Raw genomic sequence first — 26554 nt, forward strand, 5'->3', positions numbered from 1 at the left:
TTTGTCAGTTTTATTAGATTTTATTTGTCAATGGAGTTTGATATGTCTGTTTGTTCGTTTTTTCTTCTTCCGTATATGTTGAACGTCATTTCAATTCATATGCTTAGAATATCTGGAAACTAAATGGAGATAATACTGCATAAAACAAATTTAAAGAATACTTCAAAACTAGACTAAATATCACAATCATTCAATGTCGTCTATAAGAAAGTAACACAAATGTACGGCATTGTTTTTACTCTAAATAAATTGTTATAGCAATGTTTATTGTTTAAGCGTCTATGAATTTATATAGCGTGTTATATCTGATAAAATGCGTGTGTTGTCTAAAGATAAACACACTTATTATTCAAATAACCTGTTCAATTATTATCGATTGAACAGATAAAATAAATTTTAACATTCCGCGATAATATTTTCATTAGCTTGGTAGAAATTAAGTTGTAATGTTGTGTCACCATGGCTCAATCTCCGACAAAAAGTTGTGCGGTTTGCGACAAACCAGCAACTTTATATTGTTATGAGGACAAATTGTTTTTGTGTTCTCAATGCCGAAAGGATATTCATGATAGAGTGACAGTCTGTCGTGATCACAATGTTGTAGATATTCATAAGACCGGAAATCGTATTTACAAACCAGTGCCAGTTTGTGATTCTCATAAGAAAGAGTTTCTTTATTACTGCTGTAAATGTGACTGCTTGGCATGCAAGGAATGCATGACAGGTTCTCATAACGGACATATCACAAAGGAAATTAAATCGATTACTGATATTCATCGGCAGGAGGTGGACGAGATAATAAACAAGTTGAAAACGAAAGTTGAAGAACTAACAAAGACATTGGAAATTATTGATGGCGAACATTCGTTACTCATACAATCTGGTTGTGATTCTTACATCGAGGTTGTAGAGAAAACGTCGGCGGGGATACATCATATCATTAATCATTATAAGGAAATTGAAATGAAAAGTGCGTTAAAATTTCGTGATACCGAGACAGACAAATTAAAAGAAACTCGCGTTTCCTTTCAACGACTTCACAAGGAATCTTCTGATATAATGTTAAAATTTGAAAATCTCTTGCAAGAACCACACAACAATACGTTCTTTCTGGAATGGAAAGGTCTGCAAAACGAGTACAAAATCATGACGGGGGAAAGTGAACAACCTTTGTCTAGCCCAAGACAAATGTCAGGTCTGACCCAAGACACATTTCGAAGAGCTATTTTTGACGGAATTGATAAACAGTTTAAAATGGGGTATGTTATCAATAATGATTTTGTTCATTTATATTCAGATGATATTTCTCTATGTCATCTGGAATCTATCTTCTGATCTAGAACTCATTTTTTGTTCAATAACATATAAACAAATATCAACCTGTTTCTGTCATAAAATATTATCGTTAACAAACTGTTGATTCATCTTAGGAAGACTCAGTAGTTTACACGCATACAAACCTTTACATACGTACTAGATTGAAAAGGCTTTTTTTTTTGTTTTAATTAAAATTTTCCCGTTATAAATGTTTTGAAATTATCTAGCATATCATTTTTAGCATTCAGAATTGACCGCGCCTTATGATCATCTCATTGTTTTCATTAAATTAAATTACCCGTGGTTAGGATACAGTAAATTCGATTTTGGTGATTTTTGGCAAACAACTAGCTTGTTCAACTTTAAAAAAAAAATATGAATCTATATGTTTTGTTTTCTGAATTCTTTTAAAACTAGGTGAAATTTTATATAACACATACATTTCTATTTTAATAGTACAAAATAATCATATGGTCAATGACTTCGTTTTTAGTTAACAAACCTATCTGTTACATTGTTGGTTGTAGATATCTTAAAGACATCGACGTTTTACTTTTAACGTCAACAGCCTACAACGCGATGCCGTGCGCATTTTTCCGACGTTTTGTGGTATTTTTCTATGATAAAGCGCATTTCCCGTAAAACAACTTAATTCGACGCTTTTTAGTTGTTGCTTTTTTTTGACTTTGTAAACGTGTTGCCTTATTTGTCGGTATTTGATTGCAGGCAACAAATTAAGCTGCATACATAACCATCTTGTTATTGATTCAGGATTGATAAGAGACACTTTCCGTAGAACGTTGACGCTAACTTTTTTTCTCCTTTCTTAAGTCTCTGATTTTTGTTTGCTACCTTAATTTGTGCATTCAGAATCGATTAACAGGATTTGAAAAAAAGCAAACTTCAGCTTCTTAATATATTGATGTCGTTTATATATATAGATTGAAAGAACTAGAAACAGCAGTTTCCGTTCTTGAAGAAGAGGTGAATACCCTAAACGAGAAACTGAAAGGAAAACAAGAAGAAATAGATAGCCTGTCGGAGTAAGTCTCCATAGCTAAGGTTGGACAAAATTAAACAGTTTTGAATAATTGATGCACCTAAATGAAACAGCCTAAACGAAGATGATTTGTTTCTTCTAATTTTTGAACCATGTCATTTATAATGTTTTGTGAAATTTGTATGAAAAACCTTGAGGTGTAGGTAGAACACTATAACAATTTTTCAACTTGTGGTTTCTGAATTGTATCAACGATCGAATTACTTTAACTCATTCTAACACATTGTTTTGGTCATCTTTTTCTCGTTTTACAATGAAACAAATATAAATAATTAGTAGAGGTTTCTTTGAGCATTTCAAAGACCCATTAATATAACAGGTTTTGTAAAACTGAGCTCGTTTTTTTTTTTTTTTTTGAAACGTAAACTGTACGATATTCGATTTACCTTATAATTACTTGTGTAAACAATATCAAAAAAAACTTGAATGTTAGAATAGTTGTATATGCCTTTCAGATAAAAGATGCCTAATATAAGTGCGATGTATATATAGCAAAAAGTCTATAAAGGGTTAATAGGCATTTTTTGTTATTCTAACATTTTTGCAAAATGCTGGATTTAATCTTAGGCATTGACATATTTTTTCTTCAAATAACAACCCCAAAACTAGTGATTTATCTTCAAATTAACTTAAAGCAGTTGTGGAATTTTTATCAAATTTATGTGGATATTTTTTTAAGCATTCATTTTAAATATGTCTGTCTTTTTCACATTTTGTTTTATTAGATTATCTCAAGAATTACTATTAAAGGAGGAAAAAGAAACCTTACTTTTTGAAGATATTAACAAGCTGAAAACAGAGATAAAAGACAAAAATCAACGAGAATTCGCATTGTAAGTCAAAGTTTGGTATACAACAGGTTCTTCAACCGTTTTTCTTTCAAATACGATTCTAAATTTTGGCTTTGTACAGTAAATATCTACAAAGAGCATAACAATGTCACAAAGTACGTTATAAAAAGCCTAGAAATGACAAAATGAGTGTAAAACAATTTGCATGCCATAAACGAAGTATTTCATCTCATCTTTTGATTTTAAATAAATTTGAAATACTTTAAAATAAATAAATCCGATACAGTTAACACATATAATTTTTATGTATATATATATATATATTTATCTGTAGGTTTTATCTTGCATTTTCTTGAGATTAAGAACTTACCAATGTTTGATTGTTTGATGTAATAATGTAATAAAGAAAAATGAATAGAATACTGAAATTCGAGGGAAATTCAAAAAGGAATGTCTCCAATCAAATGGCAAAATAAAAAGCTTAAACACACCAAACAAATGGATAACAACTTTCATATTCCTGACTTGGAACAGGCATTTTCTTATGTAGAAAATGGTGGATTGAACCTGGTTTTAAAGCTAGCTAAACCTCCGACTTGCATGAAAATCGCATCAAATTCATTTATATTAACAACGATGCGTGAACAAAACAAACAGACACAATAGGTAAAAAATGTCAAAAATAGGGGTACAGCAGTCCACATTGTGTTATAATCTTAATCACTATAAAAACATTAGTACATAACAAAGACGCACCACAAAAATGCATACATCAAATTTAACAACCTCATTCGTTTATCTTTAGAATAACCAATTCCATAGCTTCATAGACGACAATGGGGAAACCGGTTGTCTTATATGTGTTATGCATTCAAAGTAAGCAACATCTCATGTGTGTATTTGTATCGTTTATGAACAGACAGAAAGAGAAAGAAACAACAGTTGCCAGACTTACAGATGAGATGGATGTATTAAAAGAGAAACTGAAAATAAAACAAGAACAGATAGATAAGTAAGTTGTACTAACATTATCTAAAACAAAATTGTTATTATTTTTTTGACAGATTTATATACTAAAATATAAGGTCTACCACATATGAATTAACACATATGTCGGCAAGAAGAGGAACATAGATTGTACCCATAGGAATATAGAATATTTGTAAAAGAAAAGGCCCTTCAAAGGTAATACATATATTGCTAATCAGGTAATCAATCAACTTATAACTGTTTGAGATTTTATTGCTTGATCGAAGTGTTATTTTTACTTTTGCAAAGAACGATGTATCCCTCTCTAAAACATGACATGTGCCCTGCAAAGGCCCTTTTTATTTTAAATATTTGGAGATGTCATGTAGTATTGAATTTAGAATATTTATGTAAAAAGTTAAATTATTCATTCTATCGCAAGATGAAAGAGGCTTAAATGTTATGCACTCTAACTTATATTGGGAATTCATAAGTAGCCACTTCTGATTCACAGTGCTCTACACAAGGTTGTTTCATAATAAGAAATAATGTTTGCTAATGTTTTAGAAAAATATTTCATGAAGCATTTTTAAGACAAAGTTAGTAGTTTGTCTTTTGTAAGGAGACGTGTAATATATGTATCCAATATAGTGACGGAAGTTTAGGGTCTTTGTCTTTAATCGAATTTACAAACAAACATACGACAGACCTATGATTATTCAGGGTTCCCTCTTTGGGAGGTGTCTAGGGATTAATATTGAATAAAAAAAATGCCGATATATAATTCCATAATAAAACAACTAATTTAATGTGATTAGCCTACACAAACGATGTTATTTGGAGCTTTTTTCTAATGGGAGGACAACACATTTCTTAGGTGCTTAACACCACTTGCTACTGTAAAGATCGGAAAAGAAAAATTATTCATCATGTGTTCATGGACAAACTAAGTCTATTAATTCTACTCTGCTGTGGATTCATTATTATTCGTTGGATACCAATTTTCGTGGATTTCGTGGAAACAGATAAACCACGAAATTTAATGTTCAACGAATATCAAATATTCTGTAGACTTGTATGCATATTTTGGCAAAACCACGAAATCCAATATCCACGAACTTGTAAATTTTCCTCAATCCACGAAAATTGATACATTTGTAATAACGAAAATAAATGAATCCACAGTATATGAACGATCTCACGATAACACGATGTATCGACCCTATGGAAAGCGCATTCAAGAAAACTTTGTATACTCTTTTTGCAATGATATATCATATATATAATATTTTTATGGTAAAGTATGTTTTAAAGATATGGTTATATCCCTGTTTATTTTGATTGAAAGGTAGACCTGATGATCTTCGATTTGCCCTAACATTATACACAATGTTTATAATAATATATATCAAATTGTATCTGTTTATCTGACAAGTTGAAGATATTTTATTGAAGTTAAAGATTATAAAAGATAAGTGTTTTTGGACATTTTTGTTCGAGTATTTTATCTAAGGTTGATATATCTGAGGTATTCGCTTGGGTTTTTTTATTCTTTATAATTATAACGAAAACAACATATATATAATGACTTATCTGCTACTTCAAATTGTCAAACCAACCACCTAGTTGAAAGAAGGATTTGCGATTTGCTTCCAGGTATTGTGTACAAAACAAATTATACAGTTCCAATCATTAGACAACAGTTCTGAAAATGAATAGCAGAGTACACAATAATCTTTGTATACTGGCGCTGACATAACCAATAACTTCATTTGCAATAGTGTTCGATTGTTAAACATACTTTTGTGACAATGTAACTGTCGATATATATTTGTCTTGTTTTTCATATGATTTCTTTAATACTTTCCTCCATTTACTGATCAGTGAGGTTTTTTCATAAGGCCGTTTTCACCAGCCGAGTAATCTTTTTTCTGTGTTGACATGATTTATCATTGATATTACCATTGTTATAAATAACTGTTTTCCAAACCTTGTTTTTGTGAATTTCGAAATACTAAGGATTTTTACCATAATAATTTTTTATTTTTTTTTCAAATTTATTTCGTTCACATAAATAAATAACATGTGGTTTACACAGACTAACGTAAGAATTTGTCAGTTTTATTAGATTTTCTCTTTATAAATTTACTATGGAGTTTTTTTTATACGTTCTTTTCTTCTATATATGTTTAATAGACAGAAGAATATTTGGTATGAGTGCCAATGAGACAACTCTCCATCCAAGTCACAATTTATAAAAGTAAACCATTATAAGTTAAGACAAGACACGAGAAACACTTAGGAACCACATCGACAAACGACAACTACTGAACACAAGAGTCATGACTAAGGACAGTTGCAAGACATTTCAACGGGTTCAAACGTTCAATGGTACCAAAGCGTATCTGGAAAAAATATTGTAACATTAAATCATAGAAAGACACACCGTTAATATCAATTGGGCTGGTTTAACTCAATCAAAAGACATATTAACATACGTGAACATACACTGAACGAATAAATCAATAAAATAGGAGATAAGTAAATAAAGTTATATCATTATATCGCTGTGAAATGTAAAACAATTTTATTTCATTTACTATGCCTAGCTTATCTCGAGAATTAGAACTTAAGAAGAAAAGAGAAATTGAACTTTTGGACGACAATAACAAGCTGAAAACAGAGATAAAAGAAAGAAACACCAGAGAAATCTCATTGTAAGTCATACATTCATGAGACTGGATGGTAAGGGTATAACAAGTAAAAAAACGTTTTGAAGTGTGAAAACTGAATATACAGAAAAGTAGATTATCACAGAGAAAATATGCAAAATGTTTTGTATTTATTGTCATGTTCGAACTACCTGTCTGATGAATGGACAATGTTATGAGCATTGTGAATAAAAGAGGATTTTTATCATAATCGGTAAATGTGTAAATAAAGAATCACTTCATGATAACAAGTGCACTGTAATCATTAAAAGATAGTAAGTGGTCAAAATAAATGCTTGTTGAAACTAAACTAGCACGTACATTTCCCCCTGAAATGTATCCAAACTGTACATTATACCAAACTGTCTTTTAAAAAAGATAAATTTCAAAGAATTCATACTTCTGGTAATAGTATCATGATATCATCGTATTCAAAAAGAAACATATTTATCTTTCTTGTATCTTTTGTAAAAATGTTAAGATGTGCTATGATTGCCAACGACACACTTATCCACAAGAGACATAATGACATAAACGTATAAAAACATAGGTCACGGTACGCCCTTCGACAATATTCAAAACATTGGTTTATGTACAAAGCAATAAATAAAGGAAAAAATGATACCCAGCAACCCCTTAATTACAGGCTTCTGAATTGTGTCAGACACATACATAATGTGCTGTAGTTAAATTACTTATTGGTACCAAATTTATCCTAGGACAGTTGTGTAAAAGGACAACATCAGGACAAATCATAGAATCAGTTTAAATGGTCTCCACTCATCAGATCGATAAAAAGCAGAAAATCTAACAAAAACACATACCACACGTGGCATACATATCCTGAACACTTGACAAAACACGTATTTCAGATCTGAAAGTACTGGAAGTTACTGTATGCTTTATATATACACATAATGTGTTGAGGCCTTAATATCAACAATGTATTTTTCAGTCATACAGGTTGCATTTCTGTAAATATAGAAAATGCAATTCCCCATAGGACAACCTTTGCAGCTAAAACTGTGATACTTTTACTATGAAGTTGAGTAATAAATTATCCTTGTAGGGAAAGTTGGTATGCACTTGTGTTTAATTCAAAAATATAGTGCTGTGCGGCATAATTTCAATATGATATACTTTTTTTACGACCCCTACCATCAAATTGACAAATTTTTAACCAATCACCTAGTCGACAGAAGAACCTGCGATTTGCTATCAGGTATTGTGTAAAAAACAAATTATATTGTTCGAATAATTAGACAACAATTCTGAAAATAAATAGCAGAGTACAAATATGATAACAACACTAATCTTTTTAAACTGGCGCTGACATAACCAATAACTTCATTCTCTATAGAATTTCTGATTGTTAAGCATGTTTTTTGAAAATGCAACTGTTGGTTTTTTATGTTGTGTTTGTTGTTGTCATCGGATTTTTTCAAATGTTGTAACGTTTGTAGTTGTAAATTGTATGTTTTCTGTTGCATTTTTGTGATGTATTGGGGGGATAAATACTCATCAGGTTCATTTGGTAGATTTAATTTTGGATCAACGAAATTTACACTATATATTTGGTTTGCAGTTTGATCAGAAGAAACAACCACAAAGCTAGATAATACAGTTATTGATATAATTACTACTTCAATTAAATCTTAATTAGTATTATAATTTTCACTGTTTTTAATATAAGTTAGATGAGTCATACAAATCTATTCTTGAATTTCATCCGAATTCTCTTAATTTTCGGAACACGTTTTAGACATTTATATTAGACGTCACTTAGGGCGTTGCATTAACCATGGCTAACAGGGTTGTGATTTTGTAATGTATTCGTTTTTTATTCTATAGCTAGTCACCACTTCAGTTTAATCACGTTTATCTATTATATAGTCATTTTATAAAGTTTACTGTTTGCAAAATTATGTATTATTCTTGATAATAATGGTGTTTTCGTCCCAGGCGGATAACCCTGGCCTCACAACTTTTTGGAACTTTTGGTCTTCGGCGATCTTCAACTTGGTAGTTGTCCTGGCTTTCAAACTTTTTACATCTGAGCATAATTTCTGTGTGAACGTAGCGCGCGTCTGGTGTATAAAAATATTTTTTAACCTGTTACCTTTGGATGGCTATTATTCGTGTGTTTTTCTGTCCTAAATTTTCTTACATTAATCTGTTTATTTATTGTAACCCTGACGTGTAATGTTGTCATTTTAATGTTATAATTAAGACTGCCATTAAAGCGGGAGGTTTCGTATACCACAAAATCAGGTTCAACCCACCAGTTTTATTTTCATAAAATGTCCTGTACCAAGTCCGGAAAATGGTCATTGTTACACTATAGTTCGTTTCTGTGTGTGTTACGTTTCGGTGTTGTGTCTCTGTTGTGTCGTAGTTCTATATTTGATACTTTCCCTCAGTTTTAGTTTGTAACCCGGATTTGTTTTTTATATATCGATTTATGAATTTTGAACAGCGGTATACTACTGTTGCCTTTATTTATCGATAACTATTTGTCTTGATTTTCATGTGATTTCTTAAATACGTACCTCCATTTAATGCTTATTGTAGTTTCTACACGAGGCCGGTTTCATTAGCCGAGTAATCATCTTTTCTTGGTTGACATGATTTATCAGTGGTATCACCATAATTGTAAATTATTTGTTTGTCACACCTTTTGTTTTCTCTATATATATCTAATAGACATAAGAAGATGTGGTATGAGTGCCAATGAGGCAACTCTCCATCCTAGTCACAATTTATAAAAGTAAACCATCATAAGTCAAAGTGTAGTCTTAAATACGGAGCTTTGAATCAAACCGAACAGCAAGCTATAAAGGGTCCTAAAAATTAATAGTGTATAACAATTCAAGCGGAAACAAACTAACGGTCTAATCTACATAAAAGACAAGAAATGAGAAACACTTATGAACGACACCGACAAACGACAACTACTGATCATAAGATTGCTGACTTAGGAAATGTACAAACAATTGCAGCGGGTTCAAACGTTTTAATGGTACCAAACCTTATCTGAAACAATATTGTAACATCACATCAAAGAAAGACACACCGTTTAATATCAATTGGGATGGATTAACTCAACCAAAAGACATATTAACATTAGTGATCATACACCGAACGAATAAATCAATAAAAGGAAATCAACAATTAAAGTAATTGTATTATATCGTTGTAAAATGTAAAGCAATTTCATTTCATTTACTATGCTTAGCTTATCTCGAGAGTTAGAACTGAAGAAGAAAAGAGAAATTGAACTTTTGGACGACAATAACAAGCTGAAAACAAAGATAAAAGAACGACACACTAGAGAAATCGCATTGTAAGTCATATATTCATGATACTGAATGGTTAGTGTATAGCTTGTAAAAAAACGTGTTTAACGTGAAATAACTAAAATATACAGAACAGCAGATTATTACAGAGAAAATGAGCAAAATGTTTTGTATGTATTGTCTTTATCGAACTGCCTGTCTGATGATATGAAAATGTTATGAATTTTGTAACTAAAAGGTGAATTTCATCAAAATTTCAGTAAATGTGTTAATAAAGAAGCATTTTATGAGGTAAAGTGCACTATGGTCATTAAAGGATAGCAATTGGTCCAAATAAATGCTTGTTGAAACTAAACCAGCATGCAGATTTCCTTCTGAAATGTATCCAAACTATACATCGTACTATACCATGTATACTGTCTTTTAAAAAATTTGAATGCAAATTTTTTTGGAATTCATACTTCTGATACGTGTACCATGATATCACCGTATACAAAAAGAAACACATTTATCTTTCTTATAGCTTCTGTAAGAATATGAAGACATGGTATGATTGCCAACGAGACAACTCTCCACAAGAGACATAACGACATAGAAGTATAAAAATATAGATATCGATACGCCCTTCGACAATCATCAAAACCTTGATTTATGTACAAAACAACGAATAAAAGACAAATATGATTCCCAGCAACCCCTTAATGACATGCTTCTGAATTGTGTCAGGCACATACATAATGTGCCGTAGTTCAACTATGTATTGGCGCCAAATTTATCCCTATTCAAGGACAGTGGTGTCACAGTTCACCATAAGGACAAATCATAGAATCGATAAAAAGCAGAAAAAAATCTAACAAAAACACTTACCACACGTTGTATACATATCCGCAAAACTGAAAAAGAACGCGTATTTCACATCTGAGAGTATTTGAAGTTGATGTATGCTTTTAATATACACATATGTTTTGAGGCCTAAATTGCCATAATTAATTTTTGAGTCTTACAGGTTGCATTTCTGTAAATATAGACAATGCAATTTTCCACAGGAACTATCTTTGCAACTAAAACTTTGATACTTTTACTATGAAGTTGAGTAATAAATTATCATGGAAGGGACAGTTGATACGCACTTATATTAAATCCAAAAATATAGGACTGTGCGGCATAATTTCAACATTTAAATGCCCCGAACTAGTCAAAGTTTAAACTTATACTTTAATATTTTAGTACCCTTACCATCACTTCGTGCCTACTTCAGAATTTAATTTTAACCGCACTTTGAGAAGAATATAGAGATCTAATCTGGGAATAAGAACTTACACAAAACGAAATAACTATGAATATTATATATCTTCCCAAAAGAGGCATGGTTTGAGAAACACACCTTTTTCTAAAAGTGCAACGTATATGGCCTAATACCATGTTGTGCTCATTTGTTTTCATTTAAAGTACAGTTAATATATACGGAAGAATAATTTATTTAAACAACTTCTGAAAAGTCTTAACTGTCTGACGCATCATTATATTGATATAAGGCCTCACTTTATCCGACAATCCATGTTTTTCATGCACAAACTTATACATGTAAACATTGCAATGCATGTTATGTTGATTTTAATACATGTTACATTACCAAAAAGGGCATTTAGAAACACATGTTTTGCAATATTCAAACGTTTTATATTTAAATCTTTAAAGCTGAGATAGTTCGATTCAAACGACATAAATTCACTTCCAAAGTTGAACATTGTAATGGCCTTCGTATCCAAAATTGACAACCCATGGCAAAAAAACTTTCCTAACTATATCATAATACCCTACGCATATTTCATGCCTTTTTGTAGAATTGGTCAAGTTGGTTCTATTTTATAAGGTTCAAGGACACAGTTATATTGGCCTTTGATTTGAATTTGCGATATCTCCAAATATAGTCATTAGTGTGGACTATATAGAGCCTGCAATTGATTCGAAAACTAGTCAAATTAATTACATTATGTTATGCCAGACGTATAACATGTATAACGCATTTGTTTCATTACTTAAAAAATTTATCAAACCAATTAATAATATCATTAAAAATTCAAAAGCACCAAGGCAATAGTGAATAGTGTTTATATGTGATTTTTGTTACATTTTCGCGCATACGCAAACCTTAAAGAGTCGAATATTTATTTCTATTAAATACGTCACATGCAAAGAATGTCGCCACCACACCATGTAATATTTTTCACTAAAAGAAGGTCAAGGAACAAGTTTTGTAGAAAAATAAGTATTTTCGAACTGGAAAAGACAGCCATGTTTGAAAAAGGCCGTGGCCATCTTGAAAAATGATTTTTTTCATGTCCAGCAGCTTTTTTCTTAAAAAGTATATAATAATGTTGCTTCGTGCTTATTTTCATGCTTGTATCATCATTTGCACAATTACCTCGGTTTCACTTGCTAATATTTTCCACTTTTATAAAGTAAGAGGATGAAACAACATGTTTAAACATTTGGGTAAAAAGGTGATTTGGTCCAGTTAAAAAACTTAGAATGTCCTTAAGATAGAAAAATCCATATTTTAAATTGGAGCTCATGACTTAACCATAATGTTGATAAGATTTGTCATAAAAATAGTCCACTGCACTGTAACATTGTGCAAGAACCTTTATGAGGTAGGACAGGTGCCACTTTTTAAATTTAAATCTAATGTTTCAAAGAAAATTGACTGAGTGTTGATGATATTTATTTGATTGTTTAATAAATGACTGAATTAAAAAATGCAAAATACTTTAATTTGATAAACTGAAAGTTACAAATAACCATACACATTTCAATCAAATGATAAATTTTGTAACCGGAGATAATATCATGGCCATTAAATCATTGTTAAGACTTAACGAACGGTAAAACGTTTTTCCTTCTTATTTAAGTGGTTATTTCGATATTGTGACATTGTATGCAGCACATATAAATATTCTGCGTTTTGATATCGTTTATGTACAGACAATCACACATACAAGAGCAGAAAACAACAGTAGCTAGACTGACAAATGAGATGGATGTATTAAAACATAATCTGATAGTACAACAACGACATACAGATACGTAAGTCTTATTAACTTGACTTCTACAAACATTTAATTTGGGTATTTTATTCTTTAACAGTTTAAAGGCAGAAACCCAGTTAAAATTTAACAAAAGTAAAAGAACTCATTGTTAGTAAAGATAAATAAGGTATAGTGTCAATGTCTGTGTCAGTTGGTCTCTTGAGAGTTGTCTCATTGTCAATTATATCACATCTTCTTTTTTATACTAAATGTAATGTTACTAAATGTTCACCCCTATTGAGGTTAGGATTGAATTTAAATTAAAAGATCTATGAGTCACATCCGATCAAAATAAAATATACGCTGTGTTTTTCGAAAGAGGATCTCATGTGCTTCCGGAGAGTAAATAGTGTGGCACAATGATAACTTCTTGTCGTTCTTCTTCTGAAGCTTCTGTAGGAGTTTTATTTTAATTGATGTCTGGTTTTCTAACTATTTTGATCGGAGCGTCACTTATTAGTCTTATGCCGGCGTCATACAATGACGTATAGACCGACGTGCACCAGACGTACAGGGAAAAATTACCGCTAGAGGAACGCTAGGCAAACTTTACAAATAACACACCAGTTACAAATATGATATATGTGTTAACAACGAGAATAATGATTATTAATAAGTTACAATAAGCAATTCAAACATCAGATAATCAATAATGTTGCATCCAAAAAATGTATTATTTATACATTGGTCTATTTCATTTTTTCAAATTGATAAAAGTCAGATTAAAAAAAAAGGTCAAGGCATAATTAGAAATTGTAAGGAAACACATAATATACTGAAATTGTTTAGTTTTCCGATATCTTAAGTACATTATTCGGAGTACCGCTACTTTTTATTTATACTGTTTCTTTATCAAATCAGGATAATATCAACTCAGGGTAAAATCCCTCTTTGATTAATGCATATATCGCAAAATGTTATCCGATCCAATAAAGCGCTTTACAATCAAACATTAAGAATCAATCAAAATAATAATGTTTATTGATCCGATACATTTCCCGCCACAAAGTTTCTGTGAAGTAACACCTCATATGCGACTAATGTGGTCTTGAAATGAAGCATGACTTATAGTATATGTGTATATCGTATCACTAATAAGTCCTCCATGAGTTCGTGGGCATTTAGTACCTGGTTCCTTGTTCTAATAGTGAACTGTTACATCTCTGATCATACCATCTCTACTTGACTTAGTTCAACTATTTGTACTAATTTCCTAGATTCCAATAAATATTTGTCCTGTAGAAGAGCAAGTCTCAATACTGGAAGATTCCACTGACTGACATGTCATTTTAACATAACAATGAGAAACGGATATAATCTCTGTGCCATTTTCTCCAAAATGTATAAACATCTTCTTGCACATATTTCAAACGTTTTCTAAAAGCGTCTAAATTGCTCTTAAAAGAATGAGATCATCAAAAGACAATTAAGTTTCCTCGATTTTATCAGATGTTGAAGTTCTTACAGGTTGCTCATTTAAAATGTTTGCTACCAGAAATAGCACTGTTGTTTATCCAAAAATATGGCATTATTGATCGTACAGTGGCAATAATTAAACTTTTCCAAGGATCGTCAAAACCTATTGCGAATTCGTATTACATTATATTGTCCATGCCAACCATTGTGATCGTATCTCAACTCGAAATTTTTATTACTTCCTGTAGTTCCTTATTCGCAGATACTAGTTGTGATCCAAGTTCGACTTATTTTCTTGGGATTTCTTGTTAAAAATATAAATCGTCGTATAACAAGGACGGAAACACTTGAATGTTTACATCGGCTAGATCCACGTACAAGTTCAACTGCTCATTCAATTGAACAATACGCCATATGTTTTTTTTTTTACGAGTGCGCCCCTTAACGCTATCCTTGATTACAAAAGACCAAATTAACAGAACAATAATGCTATCATGGCTGTTGACGCTTATACCACATCTTCCTCTATCTGTTGACGGTTTAAAATGGCAATAAACCTATGTGTTGTCCAATACATGTGTTATCTCGCCTTCGATATATGATGCATCGAAATTTATTTGCGTACCTTTGGTATTCAGAATTTGCTTCTCATTTTTGCTAGCATTACATCTTCTACTGCATGATACTGATCATGTACCTTCTTAAAACAAATCACACATATGACATAAAAACTTCGTATAGAAATAATTAAAATTGCAAATAATTGAAATAAAAATAAGTTTAATAATAAATAAGAGGAGTCTGATGAAGTCGCACTAAAACTTTTGGTCAAGTACTCTTAAACGCAAATTTGAATTCCTTTATTTCTTTTAACATTATTTGGAACAATATTACAATCTTGTATGCCAAAAGAATAAAATGTATTTTTTTTGGTTACTCTTTGCTGGTGGAACCCAGAAGTTATATCCACTATCTCGTGGAAAATATTGATGAAAATGTCTCACCTTTGTAAAATTTGTATACATATGATTAGGACAATGGTGGTAATATATATTATGAAAATGGTTCAATCTCAATTGTTAAACATGACTTTAAATATCAACATAACCAATAATATTCAATACCCAATGTTCAACTTTTGATCTATATCCATTTTTTAGCTCACCTGGCCCGAAGGGCCAAGTGAGCTTTTCTCATCACTTGGCGTCCGGCGTCCGTCGGCGTCCGTCGTCCGTCGTCGTCTGTCGTCGTTAACTTTTACAAAAATCTTCTCCTCTGAAACTGCTGGGCCAAATTTAACCAAACATAGCTAAACTCATTATTAGGGTATCTAGTTTAACAATTGTATCCGGTGACCCGCCCAACCAACCAAGATGGCAGCCATGGCTAAAAATAGAACATAGGGGTAAAATGCAGTTTTTGGCTTATAACTAAAAAATCAAAGCATTTAGAGCAAATCTGACTATGGGGTAAAATTGTTTATCAGGTCAAGATCTATCTGCCCTGAAATTTTGAGATAAATCGGACAATCCGTTGTTGGGTTGCTGCACCTGAATAAGTAATTTTAAGGAAATTTTGCAGTTTTTGCTTATTATCTTGAATATTATCATAGATAGAGATAAACTGTAAACAGCAATAATGTTCAGGAAAGTAAGATCTACAAATAAGTCACATGACCAAAATTGTCAGTTGATCCATTAAGGAGTTATTGCCCTTTATAGTAAATTTTTAACAATTTAATTCTAAAAATTTTAGTATTCTTTTAAAAAATCTTCTCATCTGAAACTACTGGGCCAAATTTAACCAAGCTTGGCCACAATCATCATTTGAGTATCTTGTTTCAAAAATGTGTGGCGTGACCCTGCCACCCAACCAAGATGGCCGCCATGGCTAAAAATAGTACATATGGGCGAAATGTAGGTTTTGGCCTATATCTCTGAAACCAAAGCATTTAGAGCAAATCTAACAGGAAATAAAATGTTGATCAGGTCAAAATCTAACTGCACTGAAATTTTCAGACAAAACAGACAAACTTTTGCAGTTTTTGGTTATTATCTTGAATATTATAATAGATAGAGATAAACTGTAAACAGCAATAATGTTCAGCAAAGTAAGATCTGCAAATAAGTCAACATGACCAAAATTTTCAGTTTACCCATTAAGGAGTTATTGCCCTTTATAGTATTTTTTTTAACAATTTTCATAAATTTTTGTAATTTTTGTAAATTTTTAGAATATAATTTTCACTGTAAGTACTGGGCCGAGTTCATTATAGATAGAGATAATTGTAGCAAGAAGAATTTCCAGTAAAGTAAGATCTACAAACACATCATGATCACCAAAACACAATTTTGTCATGAATTTATCGGTGTCCATTGTTTAATATGCACATAGACCAAGGTGAGCGACACAGGCTCTTGAGAGCCTCTAGTTTATAAATCTAACACATTTGTTGAGTAACACTTGTAACTGATCTTTATATGTTTTGGTGACGGTTTAAAATGGCAATAAACCTATTTGTTGACCAATAAATGTGTTATCTCGCGGGATCGCCTTCGATATATGATACATCGAAATTGATTTGCGTACATTTGGTATTCAGAATTTGTCTTTTGTTTTTTGCTAACATTACATCTTCTACTGCATGATACTGATCATGTCCCTTCTTAAAACAAACCACACATCAGGTCCTTTACAAGGTAGCAACTTTCAGTCAGTTATGTTCCAAGTAGCTCTCAACAAATAAGTTAATCGTCTACCAACAACAACTACACCATTGTATACCCGCCTCATTCTTTTCTGGAGATAGTCTTCGACACTTTTACCAATCATTAGAAATTTCGCTCTGTAATAATCTTATTCTGCAGCATTTAGAAATTCGGCAGTTATTGAAACACTCTTGAATGATTTCGTTATTATTATTCGATATAATATCAGTCATCTTATTGAATGCAGGAGACATTGCAATAACATGTTGGGTAACTCGTAATTACCTGAGTTTTTAATCTTGCCTTAAATGCCTCTGGTCTTTTGATCATTCAAAAATTAAATTAAGTTTTTCCATATTGAGTTCTTAATCAAAACGTTGGTTTTAATTCATGTCGCGAGGCCCGCTGCAGTAACTCACTTTTCACAATAATCAAATCGATTACGTGTATACACAAATAAAATTGAAGTAAATCTCATCATCTTACTTTTGTCTAGGGCTAGCTACCAATAAAGCTTCACATGGTTCCAGTCTTGGAGTATACATCAGTTTGGTCGACACTATACGTTTCGTCCCTGACACGTATCGTTATTTAAGTCCTCAATATTCTGTTCTCTATCTGACATGTGTACACTAGTATGATGCATTCACGAGTAAGAGAAGTTATTGGTTTACTCGTACAAAGACAAATGTGTATTTATAGTGGTTACACTCTCTTGTTACCTAGCATATGAAAATGCGACTCTTAGTGTTGGGAATGTATAAAAAGGTATATGCATTTATCATTATTATTTCATCATTCTTTATATATACTAGTATGTTATATTTGTCGCTGGATATAAGACATGTATAAGTATCATCATCATCATAAGTATTATAGCTTGAGGCTAAATCACCGTCGTAAGTACGCGTATCATATATATATATATATATATATATATTTATACTGCATTCGTTCTATTTGAGCAGTCAAAATGCGTTGACTGTATATTTCTATGTCATATACAGTCACTGACCCGATATCACTTTTCCTCATGAATATTTAAATAGAAATTGCCGAAATAATATTGAATTATTCATACGACCTCTTCAACCTGTTCTTGTTTCAAATGCATATAACGATGCGTGGAACAACTCAACATTGTTTCTTTTTGCAATTATTGGAAAAACATATTTAATTTGTTAATATTTTTTGTGGTTGCAACCTATAAATCATTATGTTTAATTATGCTTATGGTTGATATTTAAGTCCATACTCAAACGATTTCGTTCACCATCGAGTGTTGGTTTCAACAGGTAAATGTAAATTTCATTGTGTTGTAAATTTCTCCGCGAGCATAAACTGAGGTCTTTTTAAAGGGTATTTCCCCCAATATTTAAATCAAATAAATAACCTTAACGCATTAAACAAAAATTGAAAATGGTTTTTTTTTTAATTGCAGTATAAAGACAAAACTTGTGCACTGACTTGGCATATCAACGATATAAGGATTCGGCCCGAAACGGGGATTTAGCTCGGCACAGCTTCGCATTTCCCCGTTTCTACGCCAGTCCATGTATTAATACATTTGTTGAGAATTATTTTAGAAAACAATGTATTTGAATTTGATGGGAAAATTTACAAACAAGTAATAGGTACGGCAATTGGTGCAGTTCCTTCACCGGAAATCTGTGACATACTTATGCTTGAAATAATGAATCAAATTATTTCTGCATTTCAATATAAAGACAAAATATTCTATCATGGCAGATATAGAGACGATGGATTTCATAATATATGATGGAACATCAGATGAAATTATAGATTGTTTTCGTCTAGCAAATGAGTATAACCCCTTATTAATGTTCACCTATGAATTCAAAAACGATAAAATGTCGTTCTTGGATGTTGATGTAATTAAAGGTCAACGATTTACAACATATGGCTTCCTTGACCTTGAAATACATTTTAAAGAAACAAATTCTTATCTGTTTCTGCACAGAAATAGCTGTCACTCACAGCATGTATTCATTTATGATTTATTAAAGGTGAAGCAATACGGCAAATTAGAATTACAAGTGACCATAACAAATTAATAAACAATCTAACTAATTTCAAAGTGAAATTATTAGATAGGGGTTATGATAACGCTAAAATAGATGATAGTATTACTGATGCTTTATCAATTGACCGTACTGATTTATTACAACAAAACAAATCTAAAGAGAAGCAAAGTATTCCGTTAGTTTTAATAACTAAATATAATCCATATATACGTAAAATAAAGAAACGTATAATGAAACACTGGCATTTATTACAGTTCGACGAAGACTGTGTACAAATATTCAATACAGCACCAATAGTTGCGTATAGCAAACATAAAAGTATTGGAGATATGCTTAGTAGATCAAGTAAAAGGATGTAACATAAAATTGACAGTTGGACCCCTGATGATGGCAGATCTGTCATAATAACTAGATCTATTGAAGAAGAATTAAAATATAAATATATCAATATAAACATGAATAATTTTCATATTTTATTATATTCATATAATGCATCTTAAAATGACCATCCCAAGCTTAACTGCCGAAACACAAAATTAATTATTTGTGTCGGGTCCTATCTGCAATATGGGATACGTGGTTGCATGGGTGTTTTATTATAACAAAATATGGATGTACCTGTCCCAAGTTAGGAGCCTGTAATTCAAGGTTTTTAGTTTGTTGTTGTGTTTTCGTTCATTTTTTAAAAACTGAATTTGGCGGACAGTTTTCTCGTTTTAGTTGTTTTACATTTGTCATTTTGAGGTCTTTTATAGCTAACTATGCTGTATGGGTTTTGTTCATTGTTTAAAGCCGTACAGAGGCCTATAATTGTTTAAAAGTCTGTGTTATTTGGACTCTTGTGAAGAATTGTCGCATTGGCAATCATACATAATTGTACTACACCTTGGTTTTTGAACATATCACAAATTAAGTAGAAAAAATTCATAGACAACCTAGAAAAGCAAGACCTTTTGTCATGTCAAAATCACAGAGTATTTGTAGGATCATTAATGTTCATAACTGTATAGCAGATTATATGCAGTTTCCTTGTGTCCATTAGATTACACGTCAGTATCACATTTCTATGTTCAGTGAGCTATACTAAATCACAGAAAAAATCCAATACAACAGTATCAAACTTTAAAATCTCTTGCTAGGTGGATTATGTTCAGAAGTTGTTGTTTTTAAAAAAGTATTTATCAAAGTCGAACGACAATCATTTAAGTTTTTTCGTGCAATACAAATTGTGATTATGGCCAGATCTAAGATATTTGAAAGATGTTGTAGTTGTCGATAATTAAAGGAGAAGGTTCAGTAAGACCCTTTTTTGGTCCCAATATTTAGCAGTGTATGCTCCCCCTTGTCATGCTTCAATGCAATAGACTTTAATCCGTTGAGTTAAGTCGGTTATGCCGAGTGAAGTCATTTTATTGGATATGTCTAATGTTCCATTAAGTCACATAAAATAACATGCATAGGAAGTAAACACAAAAAAGGACTTCTAAAAAGTCATTTTTAAAGATATCAAATATCTAGAATTTGAAAGTTGAATGAAGAATATTCAAAACTATCTACACTGTCAATAAGTTAAAGACATTTTGATCTTGACTTATATGTTAACCCCCATTTGATTATATATGCAATTCTAACGAGTGAACATTAATGGCAAAAAAGTTCACGCAATCACCAATACAGCTTGGTATGAGACAGGCAGCAATTCAATAAAATTGAGAATGGAATATGTCAAAGAGACAACCACCCGAGGAAAGAGCAGATAACAGTCGTGGGCCTTTTGTACATGTAGTACGGCATCTGACAGCAAAAAGACGCTTAGTTAACGAGTTTAATGTTCCGGAACAATATACGGCTACAAATTGTTTTCAATGATAGAATAATATCTATATTTAAATTTCCGTCTGGTTATAAAAAGTTTCTTTGCTCACATTTTGGTATTTAGCCCTTTAATGGGGTACCCAAATATTTACAGCTTTTGTTTGTCACCTTAAAATCCCAAAAAAAAGTTTTAATTGTTAAATTTCCGGCTCTTTTCGTAAAATTTTCCGCTGCACATATCATCAAGGATCATAAGAATGACGAAGACCTAAATAAAATACCATCGCTGAGTAAAGCTTTTAAACTTAAAGTTGGCTGTTTTTTATGGAAATTTAACGTATTTCTCCTTTAAAAACGAGAAAACATACGATTTAAAAACAGTATTTGATATTTGAAACAATAAAATATATTATTGCGATACTGCATGCAAATTTTGTTAGGTAAATTCCAAACAATTTTGTCTAAAACTCTAAAATGAAAAAGATCATTTGTACCTTATTTATTACGGAAATTTCATATCCGTCAATCAACTCTCTCATTTTCATTTTCCTTCACAATGATTTTGGTCGTTTGGATGTGATTATATACATTTTCTTGGATAAATTTGAATTTTTTTTAATTGTGATTTGATCATATGTAGTAGCTCTTTTTTGTTTTTTCTATAAATAAGTTATATTTTGTTGATAAAATTCAGACTTTTTATCAAACATGTCAAAGTTAAGCAAATCCTTCGGATAAGATGTGTTTTCCGGATAATGACTAGTTGTGGAATTCCTGTTAAAGTTTACTTCTACTTGTTTAAAAGAAGAAGACTTGAAATTGTGAGGAACAAATACATTATATGCAAGCAATGTTCAACCTCAGATCAATTAATATACAATGTACATGCAAGCGGTCGAGATAAATACTATTGAAGTTTCGCAGAGATATGGTGTGTGACAAGGTAATAATACATTTACAACTAACTCCTCTAAGACTAGATATTCTGCTAGCCTTTCCTTTTGGACGAAAGAGTTGTGAATCATAAGTGATGTTATACGACTTACACCAGAAGGTAAAATTCTAGTGTCTTTGAATTAGAAAGAACAGAAAGCCAAATATGTTATCAATCTGATCCATATGTATCCTCAAAACTTGACATGTTTTTTAAGAATTCAAGCGCAGTTTCCGCCTTGTAGGCTGGATATAAAAAAAACATGTTTTGTGTAAAAGCAAAACCTTTAAATATGACAGAAAACTACACAAAGTTTAGTTGTTTGAAAGTGTTGACAGTTATTGATGTATGCTAATATGAGTGATCATTTATCCAAGGTAAAGATAATCGCGAATACAGATTTATTTTCAAATGCAGTCCACCTTTCAGCATGCATTACCAAGTACTTAATGATATCAACACTAGTGAAATTCGTTAAGACAGTACTGACAAATTAGAATATGTAATTGCTGTCAATTCATTGATAACGATTGTAAGTGATGATCTGTTCTTCAATAAAAAGTCTCAGCACAATTACTTCAATCTGCCGCTAGCGCTCTTATGAGCTCTGTCCTCGTTGGTTGCTTCTATAGAAAAGATGCCCGCATCGCTTGTTTAATTCATTTGTTAGTTAATTGATTAAAAATTATACAAGGGCGCTTCTGAACCGCTTCTGAACCGCATATTGTCCCCAAAGATTTTTAAAAAATCGTAAATATATGGCTATTACAAAATCAATCGTTTCTGTAGCAAAATGGGATTGGCCTTTTCGTTGGTTGTTTGTGTCAAAAAATTGAAGTGTTTATAATGTTAACACGTGTACCAAATCCGCATACGATGACGAAGATATTGATTCATATCCCTATTTAATGGAAGACTAGAGCTATTGTATGTAGCTTTTAAAAGACAAATATATTGATGGTCTTGACCGATTTTAAGATATAACATTATCAAATTGGCATTACATTGTATTTTCTATCACTTCCCTTAAAAAGTTGATTAATCTACATTTGTTTACTAGGATAATCCAACACAGATATATTATAAAACAATAAAGACCTCACCCACCCTAAATACATCTTGACAATGTAGAATAAACACATAGCAATGCGCACAGTAAACCTCTTGTTTGTTTGTTTTTTATGACAAATTGTCTTTAATATTTGATTAATTATATTAAGTACAATAAAAGCTATATTTGGTTTAATTTAACACTGTTTGAAAATTGACAAAAAATCTCATCTCTTATTGTCTGAAACTTAAATAAAACTATGGATAGCGCAATTTTACTTTGAAAACTATGCCATACAGAAAACTCTTTTGAATTGCATAATTAATTAATTGAAAAGCAACAGTCTTGCATTTTTCTTTTAGATGGAGAATTGTACTAATTGGTTGTGATGGTGTCGGTAAAAGCTCTCTTGGAAACACATTACTCGGTGAAGAATATTTTGAAGCAAGCTCAGTATTTAACAGGTTCAAATCTGCTACGTCGAAATGTGAGATTGCTGTAAGGAAAGTTGGAGACAGAAGGATAATGGTTGCTGATACACCACCAATCATTAATTCAGATGGGAAAAATATGATTTCAGCCCTAGCACATTTTATCGATTTACTTGCTCCAGGTCCTCATGCAATAATAATTGTTATTCATTCTAACAGACCAAAGGACGACGAAGAACGTCGAGCTATAGGACTTTTGTTTGATTTTTTTGGTGATAACACATTTCTTGATTTTACTTTGCTGGTAATGGTTGGAAAAGATGATCTATTTCGTAAATTTGGAAAATCGAACAACATTCATGACTTTGTTGAAAGCAAATCTCCACAAGCTATAAAACAACTTTACGAAAAATGTAACAAACGAATCGTTGCTGTTGAAAATATGCAAAACATGTCTGACAGACAAAAAGATGCAGAAAATGTCTTGAAAGAAATAGAAAAATTACAAAATAGATTAGGCGCATATTATTCAAACTATCGCTATTTTCAAAAAAATTCAAGTAACATGTGTAAACAAATGTAAAAAAACAAATAAATTTGCGCAAAGAAATCTAATGTGCAAAATACACCCAGGTAAGATTTTATTGAATTTAAGAAATTGACCTCATATATATTATATATATGTACCACTCTCAAACGTGTCGATTTACCCAAACGTGTCATATTCTTTCCAAATGTGTTCTTCATAATCAAAATCAACCAAACGTGTATATATCATTAACCGCAAACGTGTCCGATAATTTTAATTCGCAAAAATGTATCCTCTGTTAAACGCTAGAACATCTCACGTCTTAAGAGCGCTAATACATATATGCCCTCAACGACATCAACTGCAATTCCATGATAGGAGTGGTCATTAACAATTTATAATCATTAGTTTGTTCAATGCCAGTTGTTAATGCTTACCATAATTGAAAATTTCATTCGTAACGTATGAGTAAAGTATTGATTGTTATCATGTATTGTCTAGTTGCAAGTATTTCGTGCATTTTAGGACAAACATACAAAATACTTTAGTACAGTTGAGTTAATTGTTTATTGAGTAAATCATTTTGTACTAATAAACTCCGATGATGCCTTTTTATATTAATCCTGTATAAAAATATTGCACGGCAGATTTTTTTATGACTTCAGTGTAACATTTCTTCACCCTCAATTATGTAATATATGTTTTAGATATAAGTTGCTGACATTTTAACTGCCACTAGAAAAATATGATTATGACATGTTTTGCAGTTCAATGACGTCATGGGACACGTTTGGGGATGGACACATTTCTGAGTGTTCGCTATATATTTGTATATTAAAATATAAATATATCTCGCTGCATTAAAAGACCCATATTGTGTTGGAAAACACTGTTACAAACCCTCATTCAAACCAATACAAAAGGAAGGAAGGTAATACATTATACCCATTGCAAACGACATTTTTCACAAGCATTTAATCAGCCCGATCATTCCATCGTTCCTGTGGTATGTTTTTAACATAAGACTCACTCTGATTCAAACAAAAAAGTCTCAAATTGCTTGATTTATTGGTTGACAACATATTTGATACGTTCGAAGGACGTGTTTTGCAACAGACTGTCGACATTCAAATGGGAACCAATTCTTGACGACTTGTTTCTTTATTATTGTGAGACTGACTTCATACAGGAACTTCTTAGGAAGAAAGATAAAAACTAAGTGATATATTTTAAATCTACTTTCCATTATATAGATGATGTTAATTTACTAAATAATTCAAAATTTGGTGACTATGTTGAACACATCCATCCCGTAGAACTAGATATAAAGGATAACACAGATACAGTTAAGTCAGCCTCATATGTTGACTTGCACATGTTACATCTAGAAATTGACAATACGGGTCGGTTGAAAACAAGACTTTACGACAAAAGAGATTATTTCAGCTTTCCAATTATGAACTTTCCATTTCTAAGTAGCAACATTCCAGCAGCACCTGCATACGGTGTATATATCTCCCAATTGATACGATATTCCCGCGCTTGCATTTCCTATCATGATTTTCTTGATAGAGGGTTGCTGCTCACAAGAAAGCTATCAAACCAAGAGTTCCAAATGTCGAAGTTGAAATCATCCCTTCGAACATTTTACGGACGCCATCACAAGTTGGTTGACTGTTATGGAATAACCATTTCACAAATGAAATCGGTTATGTTCCTTACGTTGTAACTTAAATTCCGTTCCCTTTCATGAATGTGACCTTTCTAATTAGACTATGTACCGGATTAGTTATAACATGTACAACATGACGCCACATGTGGAGCAGGATCTGTTTACCCTTCCGGAGCACCTGAGATTACCCTTAGTTTTTTGTTGGGGTTCGTGTTGCCTATTCACTTGTTTTCTTTGTTGTGTCATGTGTACTGTTGTTTGTCTGTTTGTCTTTTTTCATTTTGTCAGTTGTCAGTTTATTTTAGATTTATGAGTTTGACTGTCCGTTTGGTATCTTTCGACCCTCTTTTATTATACTTCATGTTAAAATGCCATATTTTGATTGGCTAATATGAGGGTGTGAATTTACTAATATCACATGGCTGAGCGGGTGACAATTTTTTTAAATGTCCCCTTTCGTCCAGACCTATCAAAAATCGGTAATTTTAAGGCCAATGAATTGAATTTACTTTAAGTTATTAAAGACACTCCTTTAGTTCTACGTTTTCGCTCAGATTGTATTATTTGATTGTCAAAATAAAAATACTGAACATCTTGCTTCACTTCTTTTGATTTTTCTAATACCCGTAACGTTGTTATGTACGTGACGTCATAGAAAATACTTTTAAATAGTGTATATCTGTAAAATACAATCATGATAAGACATTCTGTATACTAAAT

The 26554-nt window shown here is 31.6% G+C and overlaps 1 protein-coding gene across 1 annotated transcript; it reads left to right on the forward strand.

Annotated features, from left to right (window-relative positions):
- Positions 1-379: 379 nt before the first annotated feature.
- LOC143058680 (uncharacterized) lies at positions 380-24566 on the forward strand. Its single transcript, XM_076232142.1, has 8 exons — positions 380-1259; positions 2259-2360; positions 3103-3210; positions 4088-4180; positions 6747-6854; positions 10084-10191; positions 13130-13231; positions 23565-24566. Exons 1-8 carry the CDS (start codon positions 460-462, stop codon positions 24214-24216), a joined length of 2073 nt encoding a protein of 690 aa, XP_076088257.1. The 5' UTR covers positions 380-459; the 3' UTR covers positions 24217-24566.
- Positions 24567-26554: the final 1988 nt, after the last annotated feature.

This window comes from Mytilus galloprovincialis, chromosome 14 (genome assembly GCF_965363235.1).
Source record: "Mytilus galloprovincialis chromosome 14, xbMytGall1.hap1.1, whole genome shotgun sequence".
Taxonomy (NCBI): domain Eukaryota; kingdom Metazoa; phylum Mollusca; class Bivalvia; order Mytilida; family Mytilidae; genus Mytilus; species Mytilus galloprovincialis.

What these genes read in the sequence shown, in the direction of transcription:
- LOC143058680 (XM_076232142.1), top strand. Translation starts at nt 460, where the DNA reads ATGGCTCAATCTCCGACAAAAAGTTGTGCGGTTTGCGACAAACCAGCA. An exon ending in AAACAAGAACAGATAGATAA is followed by an intron (nt 4,181 to 6,746) that starts GTAAGTTGTACT and finishes TACTATGCCTAG; the next exon opens with CTTATCTCGAGAATTAGAAC. An exon ending in CAACAACGACATACAGATAC is followed by an intron (nt 13,232 to 23,564) that starts GTAAGTCTTATT and finishes TTTTTCTTTTAG; the next exon opens with ATGGAGAATTGTACTAATTG.